The sequence below is a fragment of the Hylobates moloch genome, unplaced genomic scaffold, assembly GCF_009828535.3.
Source record: "Hylobates moloch isolate HMO894 unplaced genomic scaffold, HMol_V3 SCAFFOLD_9, whole genome shotgun sequence".
Lineage (NCBI taxonomy): Eukaryota > Metazoa > Chordata > Mammalia > Primates > Hylobatidae > Hylobates > Hylobates moloch.
The window spans coordinates 65,700,880-65,724,199 of record NW_026652284.1 but is presented as its reverse complement, the minus strand read 5'-3'; the positions used below and the strand labels follow the sequence as shown (position 1 = coordinate 65,724,199).

At 41.2% G+C, this 23,320-nt stretch overlaps 1 protein-coding gene across 1 annotated transcript in view; it reads right to left on the bottom strand.

Annotated features, from left to right (window-relative positions):
* Window positions 1-16,420, bottom strand: part of CA13 (carbonic anhydrase 13) — a 39,643-nt gene extending 23,223 nt beyond the window's left edge. Inside the window, exons 1-3 of the mRNA XM_032758463.2 lie at window positions 16,014-16,420; window positions 10,360-10,557; window positions 1,315-1,433 (exon numbers count right to left, since the gene is read on the bottom strand). Coding sequence (XP_032614354.1) covers window positions 1,315-1,433; window positions 10,360-10,557; window positions 16,014-16,050 — 354 coding nt within the window. The 5' untranslated portion in view covers window positions 16,051-16,420. The remainder of the gene's footprint in view (window positions 1-1,314; window positions 1,434-10,359; window positions 10,558-16,013) is intronic.
* Between the last annotated feature and the right edge of the window lie 6,900 nt (window positions 16,421-23,320).

The window sequence follows — 23,320 nt, the reverse complement described above, 5'->3', positions numbered from 1 at the left end:
CTTTCAGTGAGCCGAGATTGCGCCACTGCACTCCAGCCTGGGCGACAGAGCAAGACTCTGTCTCAAAAAAAAAAAAAAAAAGAAAAGAAAACTATTTGGTAAATGATGCAAATTGAGACACCATACAAATTCAGCAGTCCCACTTTCCACCTTCTTGACATAGTTTGTCCACCATCATAACAAACTTTGTATGTACATTTTATTTCTCTACCCTGAGGACAGAGCAGGTTCCATATCCTAAAGCTACTTGACCTCAAACACAAGTGATTTAGTGGCAAAGCAAACGTTTTGGATGATAACCTTAAAGGGCAGAGGTACATGTCAATGGAAGAGTGAAACTGGAAAAAGTTCTGATTGTCGGATTTCTCTGAACAGCAGGGCTATACGGGGCATCTAAACTCTACAGCTCAGTAACCATGAGAACATGAAGAAAAATTGCACTTGCCTGATAACTTAGCTCTGTCTTGTCTAGGCGACTTAGAAACCAAATTATTTTCACGTGAACAGTATTGATTGAGTCATATAATTCACTTTCATCTCATGGTAAGTTGGGTGTTAGTAATATTTAATCATATTTAACTTGAAGCTTATTATGCTTTGTTCTTTAACCAGAGGATTAAAAAAAGTAGAGCATTTTTTTAATCCAGATCCTGCACAGAGTATTATTAGTGAATATAATTATAAGGAAAAAGAAGTAGAAACAACTCAATGAATGCTTTATTGTGTTATGATTTACCAATAAGCTGAATAACAGAGATTTTTATTTTATACCTGTAAATATAAAGTCGAGTTTAGAAAAGTTTGTCTTTTATTTTTTTTCCTCAGTGAAACTTTGCCATTTACCTATTTAAATATTACCTATTTAATGTGGTCTTTACATATTAGTGGATATTTGTATCTGGATGAAATATGACCACACTTAGACATAAGACAAATGTTTCTTTCTCTCTCTTCTCACTGGCCTTTCAGTAGATAGAAACAATTTGTAATTTGATATCAGACAGATCTAGATTTAAACCTGTCTCAATGCTTCCTAGGCTTGGATAAATTACTTAATCTCTCCAGCAACCAGTTTACTCATTTCTTAAATGGGAACATATAACCCTAAGCTCTCAGGGTTGGTTTAAGGCTTAGAAGGGCAACATTTGAAGCTGTCATATTCATAAACTCTCATATTGAATGAATAAAGCAATTTCAGACACTAAGATATCTAATTGGTTTAGGATCTATTTGGAATCAGTAAAGTTGTCTCTGTAACCCTTAAATCCCACCATGTAGGAAAACTGAATCACAAAGATATGTCTGATGGCTTACCTCTGCAGCATAGCTCACTCCATCTACTATGTGCTCGGAGCCGTGGTCATCAGCAGACCCCCAGTGAAGGTGAAACTGCCGTAACCTGTAGCTTCCAGTGAGAGGACCACCACGCAGAACTAAACACCAACATGTTTTATATTGTTAGCAAGAAAAAAATATTTACATAAGCTGTTCAAACCACAACATCTCCCTGAATTACTCCATACATCCATGTCCTCCAAGGAATTTTTTTACAAATGTGTCATTTGCTTTGCTGACAAGAACACCACTTTTAAATATGTGTAGATTGAAAATAGAACATTTTTAAAAGCTTAAAGTGTCCACAATACAGATTTTTATGGAACACCTGGAAAATCATAACAGACATACTGGTTAGAAAGGCATAGAAATTCGGACTTCTGAAAGGTAAGGAATGGTTGTGTTTACCTGAGGATAAGTCAGCCTGTCTGAATAAGGATGTGACATGCAGAGAGGTCCAGTTTGAGCTTGGTAGAGCAGTGCAGCATTGTGGTTAGGGCACAGGCTTCAGCAATTAGAAGGCCTACGCTCATGCTGTCTTTTCCTAATTATGTGATCTTGAACAAACTCTAACTTCTTTTTTTTTTTTTTTTTCTTGAGACAAGGTCTCGCTCGCCCTGTTGCCCAAGCTGATGTAATCACGGCTTACTGCAACCTCTAACTTCTGGGCTCAAGTCATCCTCCCACTTTAGCCTCCTGAGTAGCTAGAACTACAGGTGTACACCACTACACTCAGCTAATTTTTTTTTTTTTTTTTTTTTTTGTAGAGGCAGGGTCTCACTATGTTATCCAGGCTGGTCTCAAACTCCTGGCCTCAAGCGATCCTCCCAAAGTGCTAGGATTACAGGCATGAGCTACCACACCTGGCCACAAACCCTAACTTCTAAGCTTTATCTTCCACATGTATAAACAAGATAGTAATGGGACCTCCTCCTAATGCTGTCATTAAAATAGAAGAAAAATTGAACACAAAGCACTTAGTACTACCTGACACACAGTCAACACAATCGACACAGTTTTTTACTGTAAAAACAGGCAAAGCAAGCATACCTTTTGTCCTTAAATTCTGTATTCTTGGGGAAATGTGAAATATAGGACAAAAATAATTTTTCAAAAATCTGTCATATCCTTGTCACTTTGACAAAGTACATTTGAGTACTTTTCCTCAGTAAATATGATCTCTAAAACTATGACAATAAATCATATCTTAAGTATACAGAAAAGCTTCTTAATAGAAAACATAGTCCTAAATTGTCTCATCCTAATTAATCTTTATTGGGCATGTTTAAAGCATATGGGAGAATCAGGAAGCATTGGATGCTAAATATACCATAAGCATTATTAAATTTCCATGAACAGGCCTGGCATGGTGGCTCACACCTGTAATCCCAGTAATTTGGGAAGCCAAGGAGGGAGGATTGCTTGAGCCCAGGAGTTCAAGACCAGCCTGGGCAACATAGCAAGACCCCATCTTATTATTTAAATATACATTTATATTTATATAAATTTAATGTGTATATATTTAATATATTTTATATATTTGATATTTAATATCTGTATATAGAGGTATTATATACATATTTTTTAGCTGGGTGTGGTGGTTCACACCTATAATCCCAGCACTTTGGGAGGCTGAGGCAGGCGGGTCACTTGAGGTCAGGAGGTTGGAGACCAGCCTGGCCAACATGGTGAAACCCTGTCTCTACAAAAAGAAAAAAAAAAATACAAAAATTAGCCAAAAGTGCTCGCTTGAACCCAGAAAGCAGAGGTTGCGTGTTTTGGGTTTTTTTTTTTTTTTCGAGACAAGGTCTCTCTCTGTTGCCCAGGCTGGAGTACAGTGGGGCTCAAACTCGCAGCCTCAATCAATCCTCCCACATCAGCCTCCCTAGTGGCTGGGACTACGGGTGCACACAGCTACGTCTAGCTAGTTGTATTTTTTTGTAGTGATGGGGTTTCACCATATTGTCCAGGCTGGTCTCAAACTCCTAGTCTCAAGTGATCCTCCTGCCTCAGCCTCGCAAATTGCTGGGATTACAGGTGTGAGCCACCATACCAGCCTTAAATTTGACTTTTTAAAAATTGTTGGTAATTTGCTAACCCTAGCCATTTTCCTAAACTACACTGTAGTCAGCTGTCTTGAATGACAAGCAAGCTGGCAACAGGATCTGTTTGCTCACGCATTTACTCTCTGGCAATTAGGATACAAATTCCTTTAAGGCAGAAACCATTTTGGTCCCCTATATCTCCAGTGCCCAGAGAGTACTTGAATCAATGAATATTACCAAGATAAAATAAGAGACCTCACCTGTTAAAGCACTCCTCCACAAACTTTAGTTTGTAGGGATGCTACTGAAGTTACCTGGGAATCACTAAAAACTAAGTTCTTAGGACTAGTGAACCTGAGAATAATCACTTTATGGTAAACTTGTTCTCTGAAGTAAAGATACATGAACAGCACATCTGCAATTTGCTTGGAATCTAGAGAAACAAGAGCCAAGAGCACAAATCTGCCAGGATTATAGCGAGAGAAAGACAGAGAGAGAGAGAAACCAAAGGACATACATGTTCCCACTCAGTAGGACCTTGTATTATTTAGGGAGCCAGAAGAACCTTCATTAAATCTGGCTTATTTTACTCAGAGCATATACACACCAAGCTACTCTCTCATTCAACAATTATTAAGAGCTTACGATGGGCTAGCAACTATTCAATACTAAATATGCAATGATAAACAAGTTTGTCCAAATCCTTAAGAAACTTAGTCTAGTGAAGGAAACAAATAATCATAATAGAGCTTTATATAATTGTCACATTGTCATAGGTTACCAATTCCTTTCCTAGCTATCTTGGCTCCTAGGGGGATTGTACACCTAGGTGGTATGTCCATCTACTAAATCTTTTTCTGTTTGTTGTTCGTTTTTGTTTTTGTTTTAAGAATATATAGTGTAAGATCTTGTGAATAATTTGACTTCAGGCAGTTACCTAGAACTAGATAATGGAAGCATAACTGAGAAATTGGCATTTTCTAGAGATGAAAATTAAAGAACAATCACTGAATTCATCAAGTTGCTGCTCTTCCTAGCAGGACTTTCTTAATCAGAAGACAACTTTCTTATTGATATCTTTTTAAAATTTCAGCACACATATTTTATCCACAAAAAGAACACACACCATTACTGTTAGTAGTAGTAGTTACTAATTGTTATTGAGCGCCTACTATAATCCAAGAACTATTTCATTTATAAAATACAAAAATTAGTACCACATATTTTTTAAAAATAAAAGTTCCAGCAATGAATAATGTTTAACTATTTAAGTGTTAAATGGTAAATATTAATTGATTTCTGGTGGTTTGTAATTTTATTGAGAGTTAATCTATGTATGCTAAGGCACCCTAATGCTATGTCATGGTATTTTCCATGTCTTTCCATCATACAAGTTTTTTTGTTTTTTGTTTTTGTAACTTAAACACACATGTATTGAGTGCCTACCATGTGCCAGGCACCGTGCTAGGTAGGTAAGACATAGTTGTTGCTCATAGAGAGCTTTAGCTAAATGGAAAGACAAAGAAGCCAACTAGCAGTTACAACATAATGTGGAGAGTGGCCGGGCGCGGTGGCTCACGCCTGTAATCCCAGCACTTTGGGAGGCTGAAGCGGGCGGATCACGAGGTCAGGAGATTGAGACCATCCTGGCTAACACGGTGAAACCCCGTCTCTACTAAAAATACAAAAAATTAGCCGGGCGTGGTGGCAGGCGCCTGTAGTCCCAGCTACGCGGGAGGCTGAGGCAGGAGAATGGCGTGAACCCCGGGGGGCGGAGCCTGCAGTGAGCCGAGATCGTGCCACTGCACTCCAGCCTGGGCGACAGCGAGACTCCGTCTCAAAAAAAAAAAAAAAAAAAACATAATGTGGAGAGTTCTGTGTTAGGAAAATTCCAGGATGCCCTAGGAGCCACAGCAAGGGTGGTAGGGCCTCAGGTGAGGTTCCCAAAGCTGCGAGATACTGTTTGAGTCCAGAAAGACCAGGAGCTCAGGTGAAAACAGCCTTGTCTTTCTTCAAACTACTATTTCCCCTGTATATTACAGCCAACTGGAAGTCTTCCTAAAGAATTTCATGAGCCAGACATGGCACAGTGACTCATGCCTATAATCCCAGCACTTTGGGAGGCCAAGGCGGGTGGATTATTTGAAGCCAGGAGTTCGAGACCAGCTTGACCAACATGGTGAAACCCTGTCTCTACTAAAAATACAAAAAATTAGTTGGGCGTGGTGACGTGCGCCTGTATTCCAAGCTACTCAGGAGGCTGAGGTGGGAGAATCACTTGAACCCAGGAGGCAGAGGTTGTAGTGAGCTGAGATTGCACCACTGCACTCCAGCCTGGGTGACAGTGAGACCTTGTCTTAAAAAAAAAAAACAAAAATTCATGAGCTAGGCATGGTAGTGTGCGACTGAGTGGGGAGAAGCACTTGAGCTCAGGAGTTCCGGGCTTCAGTGAGTTATGGCTGGGCAGCTGCATTCCAGCCTGGAAACAAAGCAAGTCAAGAAAAGAAAGAAAGAGAGAGAGAGAGAGAGAGAGAAGAAGAAGGAGGAGGAAGGAGGGAGGGAGGAAGGAAGGGAAAAATTTCACATCTACCTCCTCCCTTTTGCTCCCTTTTGAAAGGATTTTTGGGTAGTTCTCTAAAGGTTTAACTATGGAGCATGATGTGTCCAGCCAAACACACCCTCCAAGGACTATGAGGAAGATTTCATGCCTGTGGTTTATTGACATGCCTGAGGTGGGATTCAGGGTTAATCCTGGTCAAAAATGGCTTCTTTACAAAATGGAAACTGTTTTATTCAAATTAATGTGGTTTGCTACAGAAAGTATATTTGTGTTTTTTATAGTTTACCAAAAATCAAAAAAAAAAAAAAAAACAGCAAAAACTTGTTTAACTATGGTGGTTTCTTCTTTTTAATTGATTTAATCTCCCCAATCACCATGAAACAATCTCTTTTGGTTTATCTTGAGAAAAAAAGAATAAAAATCATGACCCATATTTACATAGCTACTATCTCGGAGGACTACAAAGTACTTTATGGATATTTTCAATTAATCCTGGTAATTTTATTGTGAACTAGATAGGAAAAGGATCTTCATTTAAAAGAAAGAGCACACACTACTGATGACTAAGTGTCAAATCTGGAAACATAAATTGATTTCACTGATTAACCCGAAGTAGAAGGAAAATGAAAGGAAGAGAAAAACAGAAGAGAGAGAGAGAGAAACCTGGGTTCTCACAGAGCAAATTAGAGTAGAAAATTTTTACACTATGAATGTCTACATTTATAAAAAATATACCTGAAGTTTTAGATGAAGTAAAATGTAATCATTTCTCTTTCTAAAATGAGGAATGAGTAGCTTTACTTTTTTTTTTTGAGATAGAATCTTGCTCTGTTGCCCAGGCTGGAGTGCAGTGGCATGATCTTGGCTCACTGCAACCTGCGCCTCCTGGGTTCAAGCCATTCTCCTACCTCAGCCTCCTGAGTAGCTGGGATTACAGGTATGTGTCACCACTCTTAGCTAATTTTTGTATTTTAGTAGAGACAGGGTTTCACCATGTTGGCCAGGCTGGTCTCGAACTCTTGACCTCAGGTGATCTGCCCACCTCGGCCTCCCAAAGTGCTGAGATTACAGATGTGAGCCACCACACTCGGCCTTATTTTTTTATTTATTTATCTTTTCATTTTCTGAGACAGCTTCACTTTTTAAATATTTGACATCTTGTAAACAGTAACAAACTACACTTATGGGTGGTATAAACTTTGTATTTAGAAGACTTGGACACTTTTACAATATATCTATTACATTAACCACAAGAGATGGGGTCTCCCTATGTTGCCCAGCTGCCCTCAAACCCCTGGGCCTAACTAATCATCCTCCTTCCCCAGTAGCGGGGTCTACCAGTGTGTGTCAGCATGCCTGGCTTAACCATTTTTATTAACATAGATTCACAAAACTGCAGAGTTGAAAGAAATATAGTTGAACATGTATATAAAAGGCCAGGTCCCTCCTTACTTGGCAATTCCTCCAAAAAGTTGAAAATACCATGTATTTATTTGTCTTTATGCATTTTTTACAATGCTTTGATGAAAATATACTACTTAAGCCAGTGCGGTGGCTCCCAGCACTTTGGGAGACCGAGGCAGGCGGATCCCTTGAGCCCAGGAGTTCAAGATCAGTCTGGGCAATATGGCAAAACCTTTTCTCTACAAAAAATACAAAAATTAGCTGGGCATGGGAGCATATGCCTGTGGTCCCAGCTACTCAGGAGGCTGAGGCAGGAGGATTGCTTGAGCCCAGGAGGTCAAGGCTGCGGTGAGCCATGATCGCACCACTGCACTCCAGTCTAGGCAACAGAGCGAGACCTTGTCTCAAAAAAATAAATAAATAAATAAATAAATAAGAAAAAAAAGGCTGGGCGCAGTGGCTCACACCTGTAATCCCAGCACTTTGGGAGGCTGAGGCAGGCGGATCACCTGAGGTCGGGAGTTCGAGACCAGCCTGATTAACATGGAGAAACCCTGTCTCTACTAAAAATACAAAATTAGCCGGGCATGGTGGCACATAACTGTAATCCCAGCTACTTGGGAGATGGAGGCAGGAGAATCGCTTGAACCCGGAAGGCAGAGGTTGCGGTGAGCCGAGACTGTGCCATTGCACTCCAGTCTGGGCAACAAGAGCGAAACTCCTTCTCAAAAAAAAAAAGAAAAGAAGAAAAAAAAACTTAACCACTTTCATGAATTTGACAAATATGAAGAAGAAATGTGTGTGGGCTTATAATTTTTGCTAACAATAAGGCTTTACATAAATACAAGATATTACTACTGATCTAAATCTGGGCTCAATTAATAAGTAAAAACTTTCTTTCAATTAAGGATTTTAAAAAATTAACTATATTTTTTCATTAATATAGCAAATACAGCATCGTCCTGATCTTAGATTAAAAATAAAAACAATCTGTCAGAGGCCCTAAAAAGTGTTTCCAAATATGATTCTCTCTAATATTTTATCTCATCTTACATTAAACTTGATACCTTGGGCAGAATCTCTGCTTGGGCAGTAGATAATCTGAAGAAGGATTAAACATTCATTTCTGTAATCCCAGCACTTTGTTTGGGAGGCTGAGGCGGGCGGATCACGAGGTCAGGAGATCGAGACCACGGTGAAACCCCGTCTCTACTAAAAATACAAAAAATTAGCCAGGCATGGTGGCGGGCGCCTGTAGTCCCAGCTACTCGGGAGGCTGAGGCAGGAGAATGGCATGAACCTGGGAGGCGGAGCTTGCAGTGAGCCGAGATTGCGCCACTGCACTCCAGCCTGGGCGACAGAGCAAGACTCCGTCTCAAAAAAAAAAAAAAAAAAAAATTCATTTCAAGAAAATGTTTTTTCATCACTTAATAAATTAACAAATAATCTATGAGTCCATTATTTATTCACAGTGTGAAAGACACTATCCCAAGAACTAATCATTAGATGAAATGATTACATGTTCTAGAAAAAAGCACTAATAGGGAATATACAGTAAAAAAGTTTCATATATTTATTGTTTTTTTAATTAAACTTTTACTTTCCCTCCCTTCAATGTCTATTGTTAGGAGAATGGTACATAAATTACAATACAAGCATAGCTACTCCAATTCAACTTTTAAAATTATTTTATTTTTATTTTTATCTTTTGAGACAGGATCTTGCTCTGTCACCCAGACTGAGTACAGTGGCGCTATCATGGCTCATTGCAGCCTTGACCTCCTGAACTCAAGCAATCCTCCTGCCTCAGCCTCCAGAGTAGCTGGGACTACGGGCACACCCCACCATGCCTGATTAATTTTTTATTTTTTGTAGAGATAAGGTCTCACTATGTTGCCCAAGCTAGTCTTAAACTCCTGGACATAAGCAATCCTCCCACCTCAGCCTCCCAAAGTGCTGGGATTATACATGTGAGCCACCACACCCGGCTGCAGTTTAGCTTTTTAAACAAGATATATTTTAATCTGGAAAGATGCCTATAAAATATTTTTAAATGGGACAAAATTTCAGAGTTATATAGCATTATTCCAAATGTATTTTTAATAAGAAAATGCAAAACAAGGATGATACACATGTATGTATACATAACTAAGCACCAAAATATTATGGAAGAAATAACATTAGTTACTTCAGGAGAGATTGTGGGAAGAAAGAGACATTAATATTTGTCATATGTTTCCATATTGTTTTACTTACTATGAGTGGATATTACTTTGGCAATTAAAATAAGAGAATAAGATTTTTTTAAACTAACCTTCTTCTATTAAAGCATGTACTAAATGGCATTATAAGTTTGCAAATAATGCTAAAATAATTATGGCTAAAACTTTGCAGAAACAAATCATGAAATATCTATAAAAACTATCAAACTTCAATATTTTTATAATGGTAAATGCTAAGTGAAGTTATAATAACAAGCTAAGGTCAATTTTAAATTATCTTGCAACATATCCTTTTCCAAATACTCTTTGTTATTTTAAGGTAAGATTATCTGAAGGTTCAAATATATAACAAGATATCTTAATTCACAAGAAGAAAAAATATGCTTCAATTTGACAAATTCCAGGTCTAGCAAAAACAAAACACGAAAGATTCTGGGCGTGGTGGCTCACGCCTGTAATCCCAGCACTTTGGGAGGCTGAGGCAGGCGGATCTCGAGGTCAGGAGATCAAGACCATCCTGGCCAACATGGTGAAACCCTGTATCTACTAAAAATACAAAAAAAGTAGCTGGGTATAGTGGCATGCGCCTGTAATCCCAGCTACTCGGGAGGCTGAGGCAGGAGAATCGCTTGAACTCAGGAGGCGGAGATTGCACTGAGTCGAGATCGCGCCACTACACTTCAGAGCCTGGCGACACAGCGAGACTCCATCTCAAAAAAAAAAAAAAAAAAAAGTGCAGTCTAATCATTCAAACCCTTTACCCACCACCACACACACACAAAGAAATGCCAACCTGATTTGTTCTCTGTGTCATCAAAGTCAACACTGAAGGAATGGCCGCTGTTGCTGATGATTTTAGCCGAGCTTGGGTCATACTTGATACTAAGTGGTCGAAGGGAAGAGTCATATATCACTTCTTTGGTTTTAATCTCAATAGGAGATTGCTGATCACCATCAGCAATAGGGAAAAATTCCTTCCAGTGAATAGGACCTTAAATATATAGGACCAAAAAAAAGGATTAAATAAGTTCTTTCTTTCAACAAACATACATTGAGTATAACGCACTGTGGTTGAAATTGAAGAAAACGCAAAGATTAATAAAATGAGATACTCGTCCTCAGGACCTTGGCATCTAATTGCTTTTTTTACAAGATTAGTTGTTTTTATTATAGATGTGGGAAACTCTTGGTGTGCCTTAAGTCATTTTCAGAATTAAACTAACCCTTGTAGACGAAAGAGTCTGTAAATTTTATAAAGTACTCTCCAAAGGTAACCTTCTACCAAACTAAAAACAATAATACAATTCATCATTGAAAACAATGACATTCAGTCTCAGCAGCTCCAAGAATGAGCTGTTGCTCCAGTGTTCAAGTTTGCAGATTGGAAGAGTCAAAAAAGCTGAGAAAGCCATGAAGCAAAGAAAGGGTGTCATTCTTAAAGATGCTGTGCTTACTTCTTTATTCTTCCTTCTATCACTCAGTGCTATCTTCTAGTGTCACTCAGGCCTCCACTCAATTACCTGTGATGTGCAACAGGCATACCAAGGAAACATACAAATTTTTCACCTGGGATAATCCAAATAAAATGGCCGCACCATGTCAGGAAACAATATTGTTGATTATCTGCAGTGGAGTCAGATTGTAATTTATTTCTCTCTTTCTTCATTTCAGAAGGTTCTTCTATGGTTATTTTGCCAATGTTACATTTGAATTTCAACACAAGAGAAAGGTGTCATCCTGGTCCTCTATTCAAAACGTCGAAATCGTATCAAGTTTTGTATCAAGTTCACAAATCAGACATGTTAGGGAAATTGAAACGAGCCAATCAGCTGACAGTTCCCTTTTCAATCCTCTTCACTTCTTTGGAAGACTCTATAAAGTCTTGCCTCTCAAAATCAGCAGCAAAGCTGTACTTTCATGTAAGTTTCACGTCATTCTACAGCTGTGAGTCACTTTATAGGTTATAGGTTCTTATTCTCTCTACTATTCCTGAAATTTATACAGCTATCACCACCTACACTGGGCTACTGACTAAGGTTTACCCACCTACTTTGCTAACCAATCTTTCACTAAAAATCAAGTACTAATTAAAACATCATAGCATGACAATTAAACATGTTACTAACAACAACCAAAAGACATTTTAAAATGATAAAATTTAGAGTGATATTTAAAGAAACGCAATATATCACAATCATCAACAAACTCTAAAGCGTAAAATTCTAAATCTTTTTTTCTTTTTTTTTTTTTTTTTGAGACAAGGTCTTGCTCTGTTGCTCAGGCTGGAATGCAGAGGTGTGATCTCAGCTCACTGCAGCCTCAACTTCCCAAACTCAAACAATCCTTCCACCTCAGTCTCCCAAGTAGCTAAGAGTACAGGTGTGCACCACCACACCCAGCTACTTTTTTTTTTTTTTTTGAGACGGAGTCTCGCTCTGTCGCCCAGGCTGGAGTGCAGTGGCACAATCTCGGCTCACTGCAAGCTCCGCCTCCCGGGTTCACGCCATTCTCCTGCCTCAGCCTCTCCGGGTAGCTGGGACTACAGGCGCCCGCCACCACGCCCGGCTAATTTTTTGTAGTTTTAGTAGAGACGAGGTTTCACTGTGGTCTCGATCTCCTGACCTTGTGATCCGCCCGCCTCGGCCTCCCAAAGTGCTAGGATTACAAGCGTGAGCCACCGCGCCCGGCCCCCAGCTACTTTTATAAAAAACTTTTTTTGTTGACAGTCTCCCTATAGGCTGGTCTCAAACTCATGGGCTCAAGTGATCCGCATGTCTCAGCTTCCCAAAGTGTTGGGATTACAGGCATGAGCCACCACGCCTGGCCCAAACTCTAAATCTAATACTGCTTACTATGCCTCATTTTTGCAAAAGAGAACTCACACATACATACATTCTTTCATATATCCTTCAGGCACAAAAAGCCATTGCATAAATATATAACTGTACACTCAGCTTAAAAGATGTCATCTGACAAACTGGACTTCAAAGCCACTTGAGCATCAAAAGTCCTTGCTTAGAATGTATTACAGAAAAAGCCTTGTTTATTCAATACTTTTACCATCTTTCTGAGTACTTTTTCTATATATAAGCTAGACCTTTTTTCCCCCTTAATTCAGAAAAAGCCTTCTATTTCACTGCCACCAAGTAAGAGTTAACCTAATGAAAATTCAATTTCAAATACACAATGCACGCTGGGCGCGGTGGCTGACGCCTGTAATCCCAGCACTTTGGGAGGCCGAGGCGGGCGGATCACGAGGTCAGGAGATCGAGACCATCCTGGCTAACACAGTGAAACCCCGTCTCTGCTAAAAATACAAAAAAAAAATTAGCCGGGTGAGGTGGCGGGCGCCTGTAGTCCCAGCTACTACGGAGGCTGAGTCAGGAGAATGGCGTGAACCCCGGGGGGCGGAGGCTGCAGTGAGCCGAGATTGCACCACTCCACTCCAGCCTGGGCCACAGTGAGACTCTGTCTCAAAAAAAAAAAAAAAAAATACACAATGCACGTGTCACAACATGCAGGTGACATTCTTCCAATCAATAAAGAGTTGCTTTCTTCTCCTAATTGCTTTGCTCTCCTATTTCCAGTCATTTATAAACAGAACTATTTTTAAAAGAAGTCAAACCAAGATAAAATAAAAGTAATAATACTTTGTATCACATTCCCAATATTATCTACTAACTACCATAGTCAGTTCAGTACCCTGCCTCTTAAAAGAGGTCCCCTTTTTCAATTTTTCCAAAAAAAATTTCCTCCTCCTCCTCCTCCTGCTTGTCCCCCCCCCGCCCCCCGCCCCACCCTGCAGGCTCGTCTGGAACTCCTGGCCTCAGGCAATCCTTCCATCTCAGTCTTTTGAGTAGCTAGGATTACAGGTGCAAACCACCATAATTCTTTTTTTTTTTTTCTTTTGAGACGGAGTTTCGCTCTTGTTGCCCAGGCTGGAGTGCAATGGCGTGATCTCGGCTCACTGCAATCTCTGCCTCCCAGGTTCAAGCAATTCCCCTGCCTCAGCCTCCCGAGTAGCTGGGATTACAGGCGCGTGCCACCACGCCCAGCTAATTTTGTATTTTTAGTAGAAACGAGATTTCTCCATGTTGGTCAGGCTGGTCTTGAACTCCCGATCTCAGGTGATCCGCCCACCTTGGCCTCCCAAAGTGCTGGGATTACAGGCATGAGCCACCGCACCCAGCCAGCATAATTCTTAATTAGAGATATGTGGTGGTTGCTCAATTGATTTAGAAACTTTTAAATATCTGCAGTGATGTACACTTTTCAGTGATGTCACATTCCCTAAACTAAACTAATAAAGTAGTCAAAGGTTAGGGGAAGAATCCTAAGTTATTTGTGAAGGCAGTACCTTTTCAGGGCTTCAAGTCTTGATGTTTCGTTTTATCAGTGTTGCTATTCCCAGCTTCAGTTTCCTTTTATCTGCTCAGTCACTGGTTTTACCAATGTTTAAACAGAAAAAAAAAAAAAAAACTTGCCTAGTTAGGCCCAGAGCGGTGGCTCACGCCTGTAATTCCAGTACTTTGGGAGGCCAAGGCAGGCGGATCACTTGAGGTCTGGAGTTCTAGACCAGCCTGGCCAACATGACGAAACCTTGTCTCTACTAAAAATACAAAAATTAGCCGGGCATGGTGGCTCGTGCCTATAATCCCAACCACTTGGTGGGGCTGAGGCTGGAGAATTGCTTGAACCCAGGAGATGGAGGTGGCAGTGAGCCAAGATAGTGCCACTGCACTCCAGCCTGGGCAACAGAGCAAGACTCATCTCAAAAACAACAAACAAACAAACTAAAAACTTGCCTAGTTAGTATATAATACATTTCCAATAGGATTTTCCCAATCCTTTTAGATTGCATCGAAAAGAAGTGAATGGCTAATTCCTAACAGAACAATTACTAACAGAAATACAAAATCACTCCTTATTAATGGCTTTGCTAAAATGAATTTTTAAAATTTCTGAAATAAGCTTCACTCAGGCCAATAATTTCTAAGCTACTAAAGAGTAATCAATATCCATTGATTGAAATACCCTTCTTCTTCCTAACTACCATAAAGGCGCAGTTGGGATTCAATGATTATTAAATAACTCTAATAAAAACGACTTCAGCAGAGAGGGAAATGAAAAGAGATTTGTCATATTTTCCCCCTAAACATTCACTGGAAATTAGCAAAATGTAAGATTATAATTATGGCCTTAATCAAGAAGAAATCTGACTATACATCTTTTATTATTAAAGTTATAAATTTCACCTGCTGCCATTTTTAAACTAGCATGTTTAAAAACAGGCTACAATTAGAAATTAAACAGGCTACAATTAGGAATGGAATTTATCTGTTAATTTGTGAAATTAAACTTTCTATAAAATTTGACCATTCTCTACTGTTTAATCATGTACATGCTAATAGAAGGAAAGTATTATTATTCACAGCTGTAATTTTTCTTTATTATTATGTATTTACTTCTTAAATTGACAAAAATTGTATATATTTATGTGTACAACATGATGTTTTGAAATATATGCACATCGAGGAATGGCTAAACCAAGCCTTAATTTTGACAGTTTTTCACTATAAGGCTTTTTAGTGTCACTGCGATTATTTCAAATAATTATTATTTAAACAATCAGTTCAGTTTAACGTAGGAACAAGAAAAAATGTTTTACTTTTGATAATGTGTGATATACAAGAATAAAAGTGTATGTCATTATTTATCCTATTAATACATTTCTATCAATGAATTATAATTTCAGTAATCCTTTGCTCACCCTGCAAGGATGAGCGTGGAAAGAGAGGAAGAGTGGAGAAGTAACCCACAATGTAACTTCATTTCCCAGCGAGAACCTGAACCCTTATTAAAGTCCCCAGTAGTAGTCAGCCAACTGCAAATTGCTGTGGGAATATTTACAGTAACAGCTATTAGGAAACATGCAGTATTTTGTTTGCCACGAAGCCAACTTAATCTTCAGTGTCACAATGCAAGTTAAGATTTCCTGAATATATTTTCAAAGATTTTCTATGATTTGTTTCTCCTAAGTGAATAGTGAGCTTAAAAGACTGAAAGCGAACTTGTCCTTATTTCATTAAAGTGTGTCATCAGACTTCTAATCTCCAAGCCTGTAATTGATAAGTGGCTGTTACTAGGCAAAGTCCTTGGCTTTTCAGATGAAGGTGAACGCACACGTATGAACACTTGGGAGTCTGGGGAATCCTGATAGAGATAACACACACCAACGCTCACATCCACTACCAACAACCCGTCTACCCTGACAAGACTGCTCTCCGCTTCCTGCACTGGGCTCCGAGGAGTGCTGCTTAGTTTAAAGAGGAACGGAAAAGTTTCTCTCTGTGCGAGCCCAGTGTGTGGTCGGCGAGCGCCGGGGCGTCGCGCTAGTCCTCTCGCCCCCCGCGCAAAGCCCCCCTTGGATCAGGAAAAGGCGCTCACCGTTGTGCTCGCGGTATCCCCAGCTGAGCCTCGACATGGTCCCTCGGGATGGAAGGCAGAGGAAGATGTGACTGGGCAGCGAGAGAGCGGAGGGAGCGGGGAGGGGCCCGGGAGGGAGCCTGCTAGGGCGGGACTGCGGGGCGCCGGCGGCCGGAGCGCGAGACCGTGAACCCGGCTCGGGGCGCTCCCGCCTGCATCCTCCAGGCGGCAGAGGCGTGCGGGGAAGGCGCCCCGCCGCTGGCTGAGTCCTGGGGCGCGAGTCTCTTAGTTTGGACTCGGGAAAGAGAGATTTGAGTTAGACAGAGAGAGACGGAGAGAGAAAGGTTTCCGGGGGGGATCTCCTGCCTTCTGAGAAGGAGTCACTCGGGAGAGGAAAGTGTTGCCTAGAGGGCTTCCAGGAAGTAAATGAGTCACCAGAGCCTGGAACTGCCAGGCTGGGAGGTGGAGACCCGGTGGAGGCGTAAAAGAAGTCGGTGATGGTCGTGGCAGTGATGATTACAAATACAAAACAATAATGACGATGGTAATCACCACCATTGAAAAATACTTATTAAGGGCTTATTGTGGGCGAGGGTCTTAGCTAAGACGTTTACCCACGTTTTCCCATTAGATCCTCTCAGCATTTCCTCGAGAAACACGTGGCTTAAGAGACACTACGTAACGTGCCCCAGGTCGCTCAGCTAAAGCCGGCGGGGTCGCTGTTAGAGAGGACCAGCTCCCGGTCCTGGGTTGGCTCCATTGCCCATTCATCCTTTCCTTACCTCTCCTTCTCACTCTGCAGGCTTGTGGCTTGGTGAGTCAGGAAACCAAAACCAGTTGTTGAGATTTGGTCCCAAAATTCTGCTGCCCTCCTGCCCCGGCAAGAAAGGTTTTCAGGACATCTTTCCTGGATGCTTGGTGGGCTTGTTACCCTAGGACTGGAGTCAGAACTAGCTGCAGAGCCTTGAATTTCTGGCCTGGAGTTGTGAGTGTTCTGGGTTCAAAGTGAAAAATAAAAATTGGGTACATGAACCACTTTCTACCTCCTTGTCTCGGGTCAACTGCCTCATATTTTATAAATCCAAGCAACTTCTTTGTAAGGAACCTAGTAAACCCATTTTCAGTAACTCGGATGATTTGGTATGTCAAGATGAATAATGTTCTTAACGTTCTAAGTATCAGTTCTTGATACCCAATAATAGTGGTTACATGAATGGATGAATGACTGAATAGACCAAAATTGTTAAATTTTGGTCGGTGGGTTTCAAATACTTCCCAATTGTTACTTTTATTGCTTTGGGTACACACTTTGTAACCACCCAATGGCTTTACCTTGCCCGCTGTGAAGACACAGCTGATTTATCAAGACAGGGGAATTGCAATACATAAAGGGTAATTCCTGTAGAGCCAGCTGTGCAGGAGACTGGAGTTTTATTACTACACAAATGAGTCTCCGCAAACATCGGGGGATCAAAGTTTTTAAGGACAATTTGGTGGGTGTGGGAGAGCCAGCAAGTTAGGAGACCTGATTGTTTGGGTCAGAGGTGAAATCATAGGGAGTCAAAGCTGTCTTGCACTAAGTCAGTTCCTGGGTGGGGGCATGGGATCAGATGAGCCAGTTTATCGATCTGGGTGGTGCCTGCTGATCCATCAAGTGCAGGGGCTGCAACATATCTCAAGCACTGGTCTTAGGCTTTACAATAGTGATGGTATTCCCAGGAGCAATTTGGGGAGGGTCAGAATCATACAGCCTCCAGCTGTATTACTCCTAAACTATAATTTCTAATCTTTTGGCTAATTTGTTAGTCCTACAAAGGCGGTCTAGTCCCCAGGCAAGAAGGTTTGTTTTGGGAAAGGGCTGCTGTTGTCTTTGTTCTAAACTATATACTATGTTCCTCCTCAACGTTATTTCAGCCTATGCCTAGGAATGAATAAGGACAGCTTGGAAGTTAGAAATGAGATGGAGTTGGTTAGGTCTGATCTCTTTCACTCTCAATTATAATTTTGCAGTAGTGGTTTCAAGTTCCTTCTTGTTTAAGTTCATAGAGCAGTCTATATAATTTTCTAAAACAGCAACCTAAGTATTGGCAACAATCAAATTACCTTTCATAGGAAACTAGTTAGATCATCTGTAGAGCATTCATCATTCAATGGACTTCTTTTTTTTTTTTTGAGATGGAATTTTCCTCTTGTTGCCCAGGCTGGAGCGCAGTGGTGCGATCTCGGCTCACTGCAACCTCCGCCTCCCGGGTTCAAGCAATTCTCCTGCCTCAGCCTCCTGAGTAGCTGGGACTACAGGCATGCGCTACTACGCCCGGCTAATTTTTGTATTTTTAGTAGAGATGGGGTTTCACCATGTTGGTCAGACTGGTCTCCAACTCCTGACCTCAGGTGATCCACCCGCCTCGGCCTCCCAAAGTGCTGGGATTATGGACGTGAGCCACCGCGCCCAGCTGCCATTCAAAGGACTATTGTCCGTTTATAAAAAGAATGAAGATCTCCATGAGCAGAGCAGATGTAAAGTGAGTCCTGGGATGTATTGAGGATGCAGGGGCGGGGGAAGCAAAGGAGCAAAAGAGTGTATATAGTAGACTGCATGTTTAAGAAAAAAATAGAAATAAGAAACTGCACACATATTTTCAGATTTTTACCAAAAAAGTAGAGAATAAGCCATAAATTAATAAAAATGATTCCTTATAGAGGATGAGTGTGAATGGGGTGGAAGTGTCAGAGGCAATGGAACCACAGCAACTCCATTCAAAGCTCATTATATGCTAATTAAATGCATTCACATGCTAAAAGACACTCCCACCAGCCCCATGACAGTTTACAAACACCATGACAACATTTGGAAATTACCCTATATGATCTAAAAGTGGGAGGAGACCTCAGTTCTAGGAAATTCCCACCCTTTTCCCAGAAAACTCATGAATAATACACCCCTTGTTTAGCATGTAATCAAGAAATAACCATAAAAAGTAGCCAACCAGTTGCCCTTAGGGCTACTCTGTCTATAGAGTAGCCATTCTTTTGTTTCTTTTTTTTTTTTTTATTTGAGATGGAGTCTCTCTCTGTCACCCAGGCTGGAGAGCAGTGGCACTATCTCAGCTCACTGCAACCTCCACCTCCTAGGTTCAAGCGATTTTTCTGCCTCAGCCTCTGGAGTAGCTGGGACTATAGGCACACCACCACACCCGGCTAATTTTTGTATTTTTAGTAGAGACGGGGTTTCACCATGTTGGCCAGGCTGGTCTTGAACTCCTGACCTTGTGATCCGCCCACCTCGGCCTCCCAAAATGCTGGGATTACAGGCGTGAGCCACCGCACCAGCCCCTTTTGTTTCTTTACTTCTATAATAAACCTGCCTTTACTCTGTGGACTCACCCCACATTCTTTCTTGCATGAGATCCAAGAACCCTCTCTTGGGGTCTGGATTGGGACCTCTTTCCAATAACAGAGGGATAGGGATGAGTGAAACTTCTCAGTGTATCTTTTTGACTTTTAATCATAAATGTTGTTAAATTAACTTTAGCCTAAAGCTGCCTCCTTACATATTTTAGTTCAGCTTAAAGTTTTCTCTGTATGTAGTGAACTCTAACCTAACTAGATGTGTAAATAGACTGTAGCCCACTCTTGTGCCAATCATTGAGTGTTGGCCAATCAAAGGCAGCCAACTGTTCAAACTCTGTTCAAATAAGGTAAACTTTGAGCTGTAACCAAACCAGCTGTTTCTGTACCTGACTACCATTTTCTGTCCATCACTTTCCTGTCTCTGTCCATCAATCTAACCACACAGAAGGGCCGGAGTCTCTCTGAACCTATTCTGATTGGAGACGCTGCCCAATTTGCAAATTGTTCTTTGCACAATTAAACTCTGTTCAATTTAATTTGTCTAAGGTTTTTCTTTTAACATTGTTCTGCATTTTTAAAAAATAAAATTAAATCAAAGAGAATAAAAAAGCAAACCCTGAAATTGAATTCAAACAGAAACAATTAAAATTAATTGTATATTGAATTGATAATGTAACCATAAAGAAAAAGTTAAATAGCATTCGAATATAGTACTTTTGCTATATATCCTTAGTAGGACATATAACATATTAAGAAGAAATGCGAGAAAATCTTGAACATTACTAGTAGGTTTTTTTTTGGTAGGATATTGGTGTTATGCTTCTGAAACCATTTTTTATTGGTTTGTTTGTTTGTTTGTTCTGAGATGTTGTTTCATTCTGCCACCCAGGCTGGATTGCAGTGGTGCGATCTTGGCTCACTGCAACCTCCACCTCCCGGGTTCAAGGGATTCTCCTGCCTCAGCCTCCCAAGTAGCTGGGATTAAAGGCGCCTGCCCCCATGCCCTGGTAATTTTGTGTTTTTAGTGGAGACGGGGTTTAACCATGTTGGCCAGGCTGGTCTGGAACTCCTGACAAGTGATCCACCAACTTCGGCCTCCCAAAGTGCTGGGATTACAGGCATGAGCCATTGCGCCTGGCTGGAAACCACTTGTGTGAAAATCCTAAGATAGAGCAAATGAACAAATATATTGATAATCTCTGGAAGCATGATTTTCATTCTGGTTTATGCAAAAATAGGTAATGACAGAAACTAAGAAATAAACCCGTGGTGTTGCATTTGAACATTCTCTTCACTGAAAGATCCCCAAAACAATAATATCCCAATAATAATGAAGCTAATAAACCTTAAAATCTATAGCCCTTCACTGAGGGACCACTTCTAAAGCCATATACTAATTTTATATTTGTAACTTTGTGTTCCTTTTCTTTAAAAAAAAAAAAAAGTCCCAAAATTGTAGTAGCTTCAGGCGCTACGAATCTGAATCTACCCCTTGCTATGAGACACTGAAACTGCCTAATGGGTTCATCTTGCCCATTTCCTAGGCAGAACTAATTATTGATGAAGACGTGGGAATTGCAATAGAGCCAGCTAAATGAGGGACTGGAGCTTTTTTGTTTGGTTGGTTTTTTGAGACAGGGTCTCATTCTGTCACCTAGGCTGGAGTGGAGTGGTGCAATCATGGCTCACTGCAGCCTCCACCTCTCAGGCTAAAGCATCCTCCTCCGTCAGTCTCCCACGTAGCTGGGATTGCAGGCATGTGCCACCATGCCTGGCTAACTTTTTTTTTGTAGTGGGGAGAGACATGGTCTCACTATGTTGCCCAGGCTAGTGTCAAACTCCTGGGCTCAAGCAATCCTCCTGCCTTAGCCTCCTCCCAAAGTGCTGAAATTACAGGTGTGAGCCACCGTGCCCTACTCAAAGTTTTATTATTACACAAATCAGCCTCCCACCAAATTCTAAGGTTAGGGTTTTTCAAGAATAGTTTGACAGGCAGGGGGCTAGGGAATGGCTGATGCTGATTGGTTGGAAATGCAATTATAGGGGTGTAGAAAATGCAATTATAGGGGTTTAGAAAATGCAATTATAGGGGTGTAGAAAATGGTCCTCATTTTCTACTTTCGGGTGGGGGCCACAGAGGAGTTGCTGGTCTGGGTGGGGCCATCTGGTCATCATAAATACAAAAGCCTGAAAAAACATCTCAAAAGGTCAATCTTAGGTTCCACAATAGTGATGTTATTTATGGGAGTAATTGGGGAAGTTGCAAATGTCGTGAGCTCCAGAACAAATGGCTTTGGGAGGGGTTATTACCATTTAAATTATAAACTAAATTTCTCCCAAAGTTAGCTTGGGTCACACCCAGAAATGATCAAGGGCAGTTTGGAGGTGAAAGGCAAGATGAAGTTGGTTAGGTCAGACCTCTTTCACTGTTATAATTTTCTCACTATTACGATGTTTGCAAAGGTGATTTAAACACTAGCACCCAGATCTTGTTTCCTAAACACCATTCCCCATTCGAAGGAACCAGAGCTACTTGGAGAAGTGACTAGTTTTGTTAGCAGCTGCGAACCTGTACAGGTCTACAGCAATCTCAACTCTTGCCTCCTCAGAAGAAAGAATTTGACCAAGGGGCATAGGGCAGAATGAAAGACGAAGGCAAGTTTTAGAGCAGGAATGAAAGTTCGCTAACAAGTTTAGAGGGAACAAAAGGAAGTAAAGTACACCTGGAAGAGGGCCAAGCCAGCAACTTGAGAGATTGAAGTGCACTGTTTGACCTTTGACTTGGGGTCTTATACATTGGCATGCCTCTGAGGTCTTGCAATCCTTCTTCCCTGATTCTTCTTTGGGGTAGGCTGTCCACAGGCATAGTGGACTGCCAGCACTTGAAAGGAGCTGTATGCACAGTGTGTTTACCAAAAACTGCACAGTTTTGGGGTTTTTCCACTTGAGGGGTTTTTCCCTTACCAGTTGAGTGTTCCTAGAGGAAGGTCATATACCAGTTAAACTCTGCCATTTGCCTCTTAGTATGCATGCTTGAGACCACTCCACCAACTCCTGAGATCCTATCGGGAAGCTGCTGATCACCAACTTTAAGTGTTTCTATCTATTGGGAGACTGCCTTTTCCTGATGCCAGCTGCAACCAATTATTATTTTAGAGAAGCAGTTTAATAACCGCCTGACCATCACCTGATAGTTGTCTGACATTCTTGGTTGGGGGGCAATAGGGGTTCTCCTGCCCTGCTTATGTCTGCCTGACTACATACGTAACAGTTTCAGGTCTAGAGCAGAGAAAGACTAAGATGAGGCCGGGCGCGGTGGCTCATGCTTGTAATCCCAGCACTTTGGGAGGCCGAGGCGGGCGGATCACGAGGTCAGGAGATCGAGACCACGGTGAAACCCCCTCTCTACTAAAAATACAAAAAATTAGCCGGGCGTGGTGGCGGGCGCGGTGGCGGGCGCCTGTAGTCCCAGCTACTCGAAGAGGCTGAGGCAGGAGAATGGCGTGAACCCGGGAGGTGGAGCTTGCAGTGAGCCAAGATTGCGCCACTGCACTCCAGCCGGGGCGACAGAGCGAGACTCCGTCTCGAAAAAAAAAAAAAAAAAAAAAAAAGACTAAGATGAGCCTAGAACATATTTCTTATGCCAGAAAGCTAGAAAGCATTCAAACACAGACACACACACACACACACACACACACACACACACACACACATTCACACACACACACATACACAGATACGCACAAATAAGCTAGCTTGAAGGAGGACCTGCTGACAAATTCGGGATAATTTGATCATCAAAAGAAATAATGATAGTAATAGATTATAACTCCCCACCCACCAAATATCCATCAGTGCATAGTGATGCTGAGAGAGCATGAGAGATCTTCTTTATGTCCACTAGTAAATACAGATGAAATGATAAAATTTTAAAACCACCATTTTTGCAAGGCCTATATAATCTCTGTATAATCTCT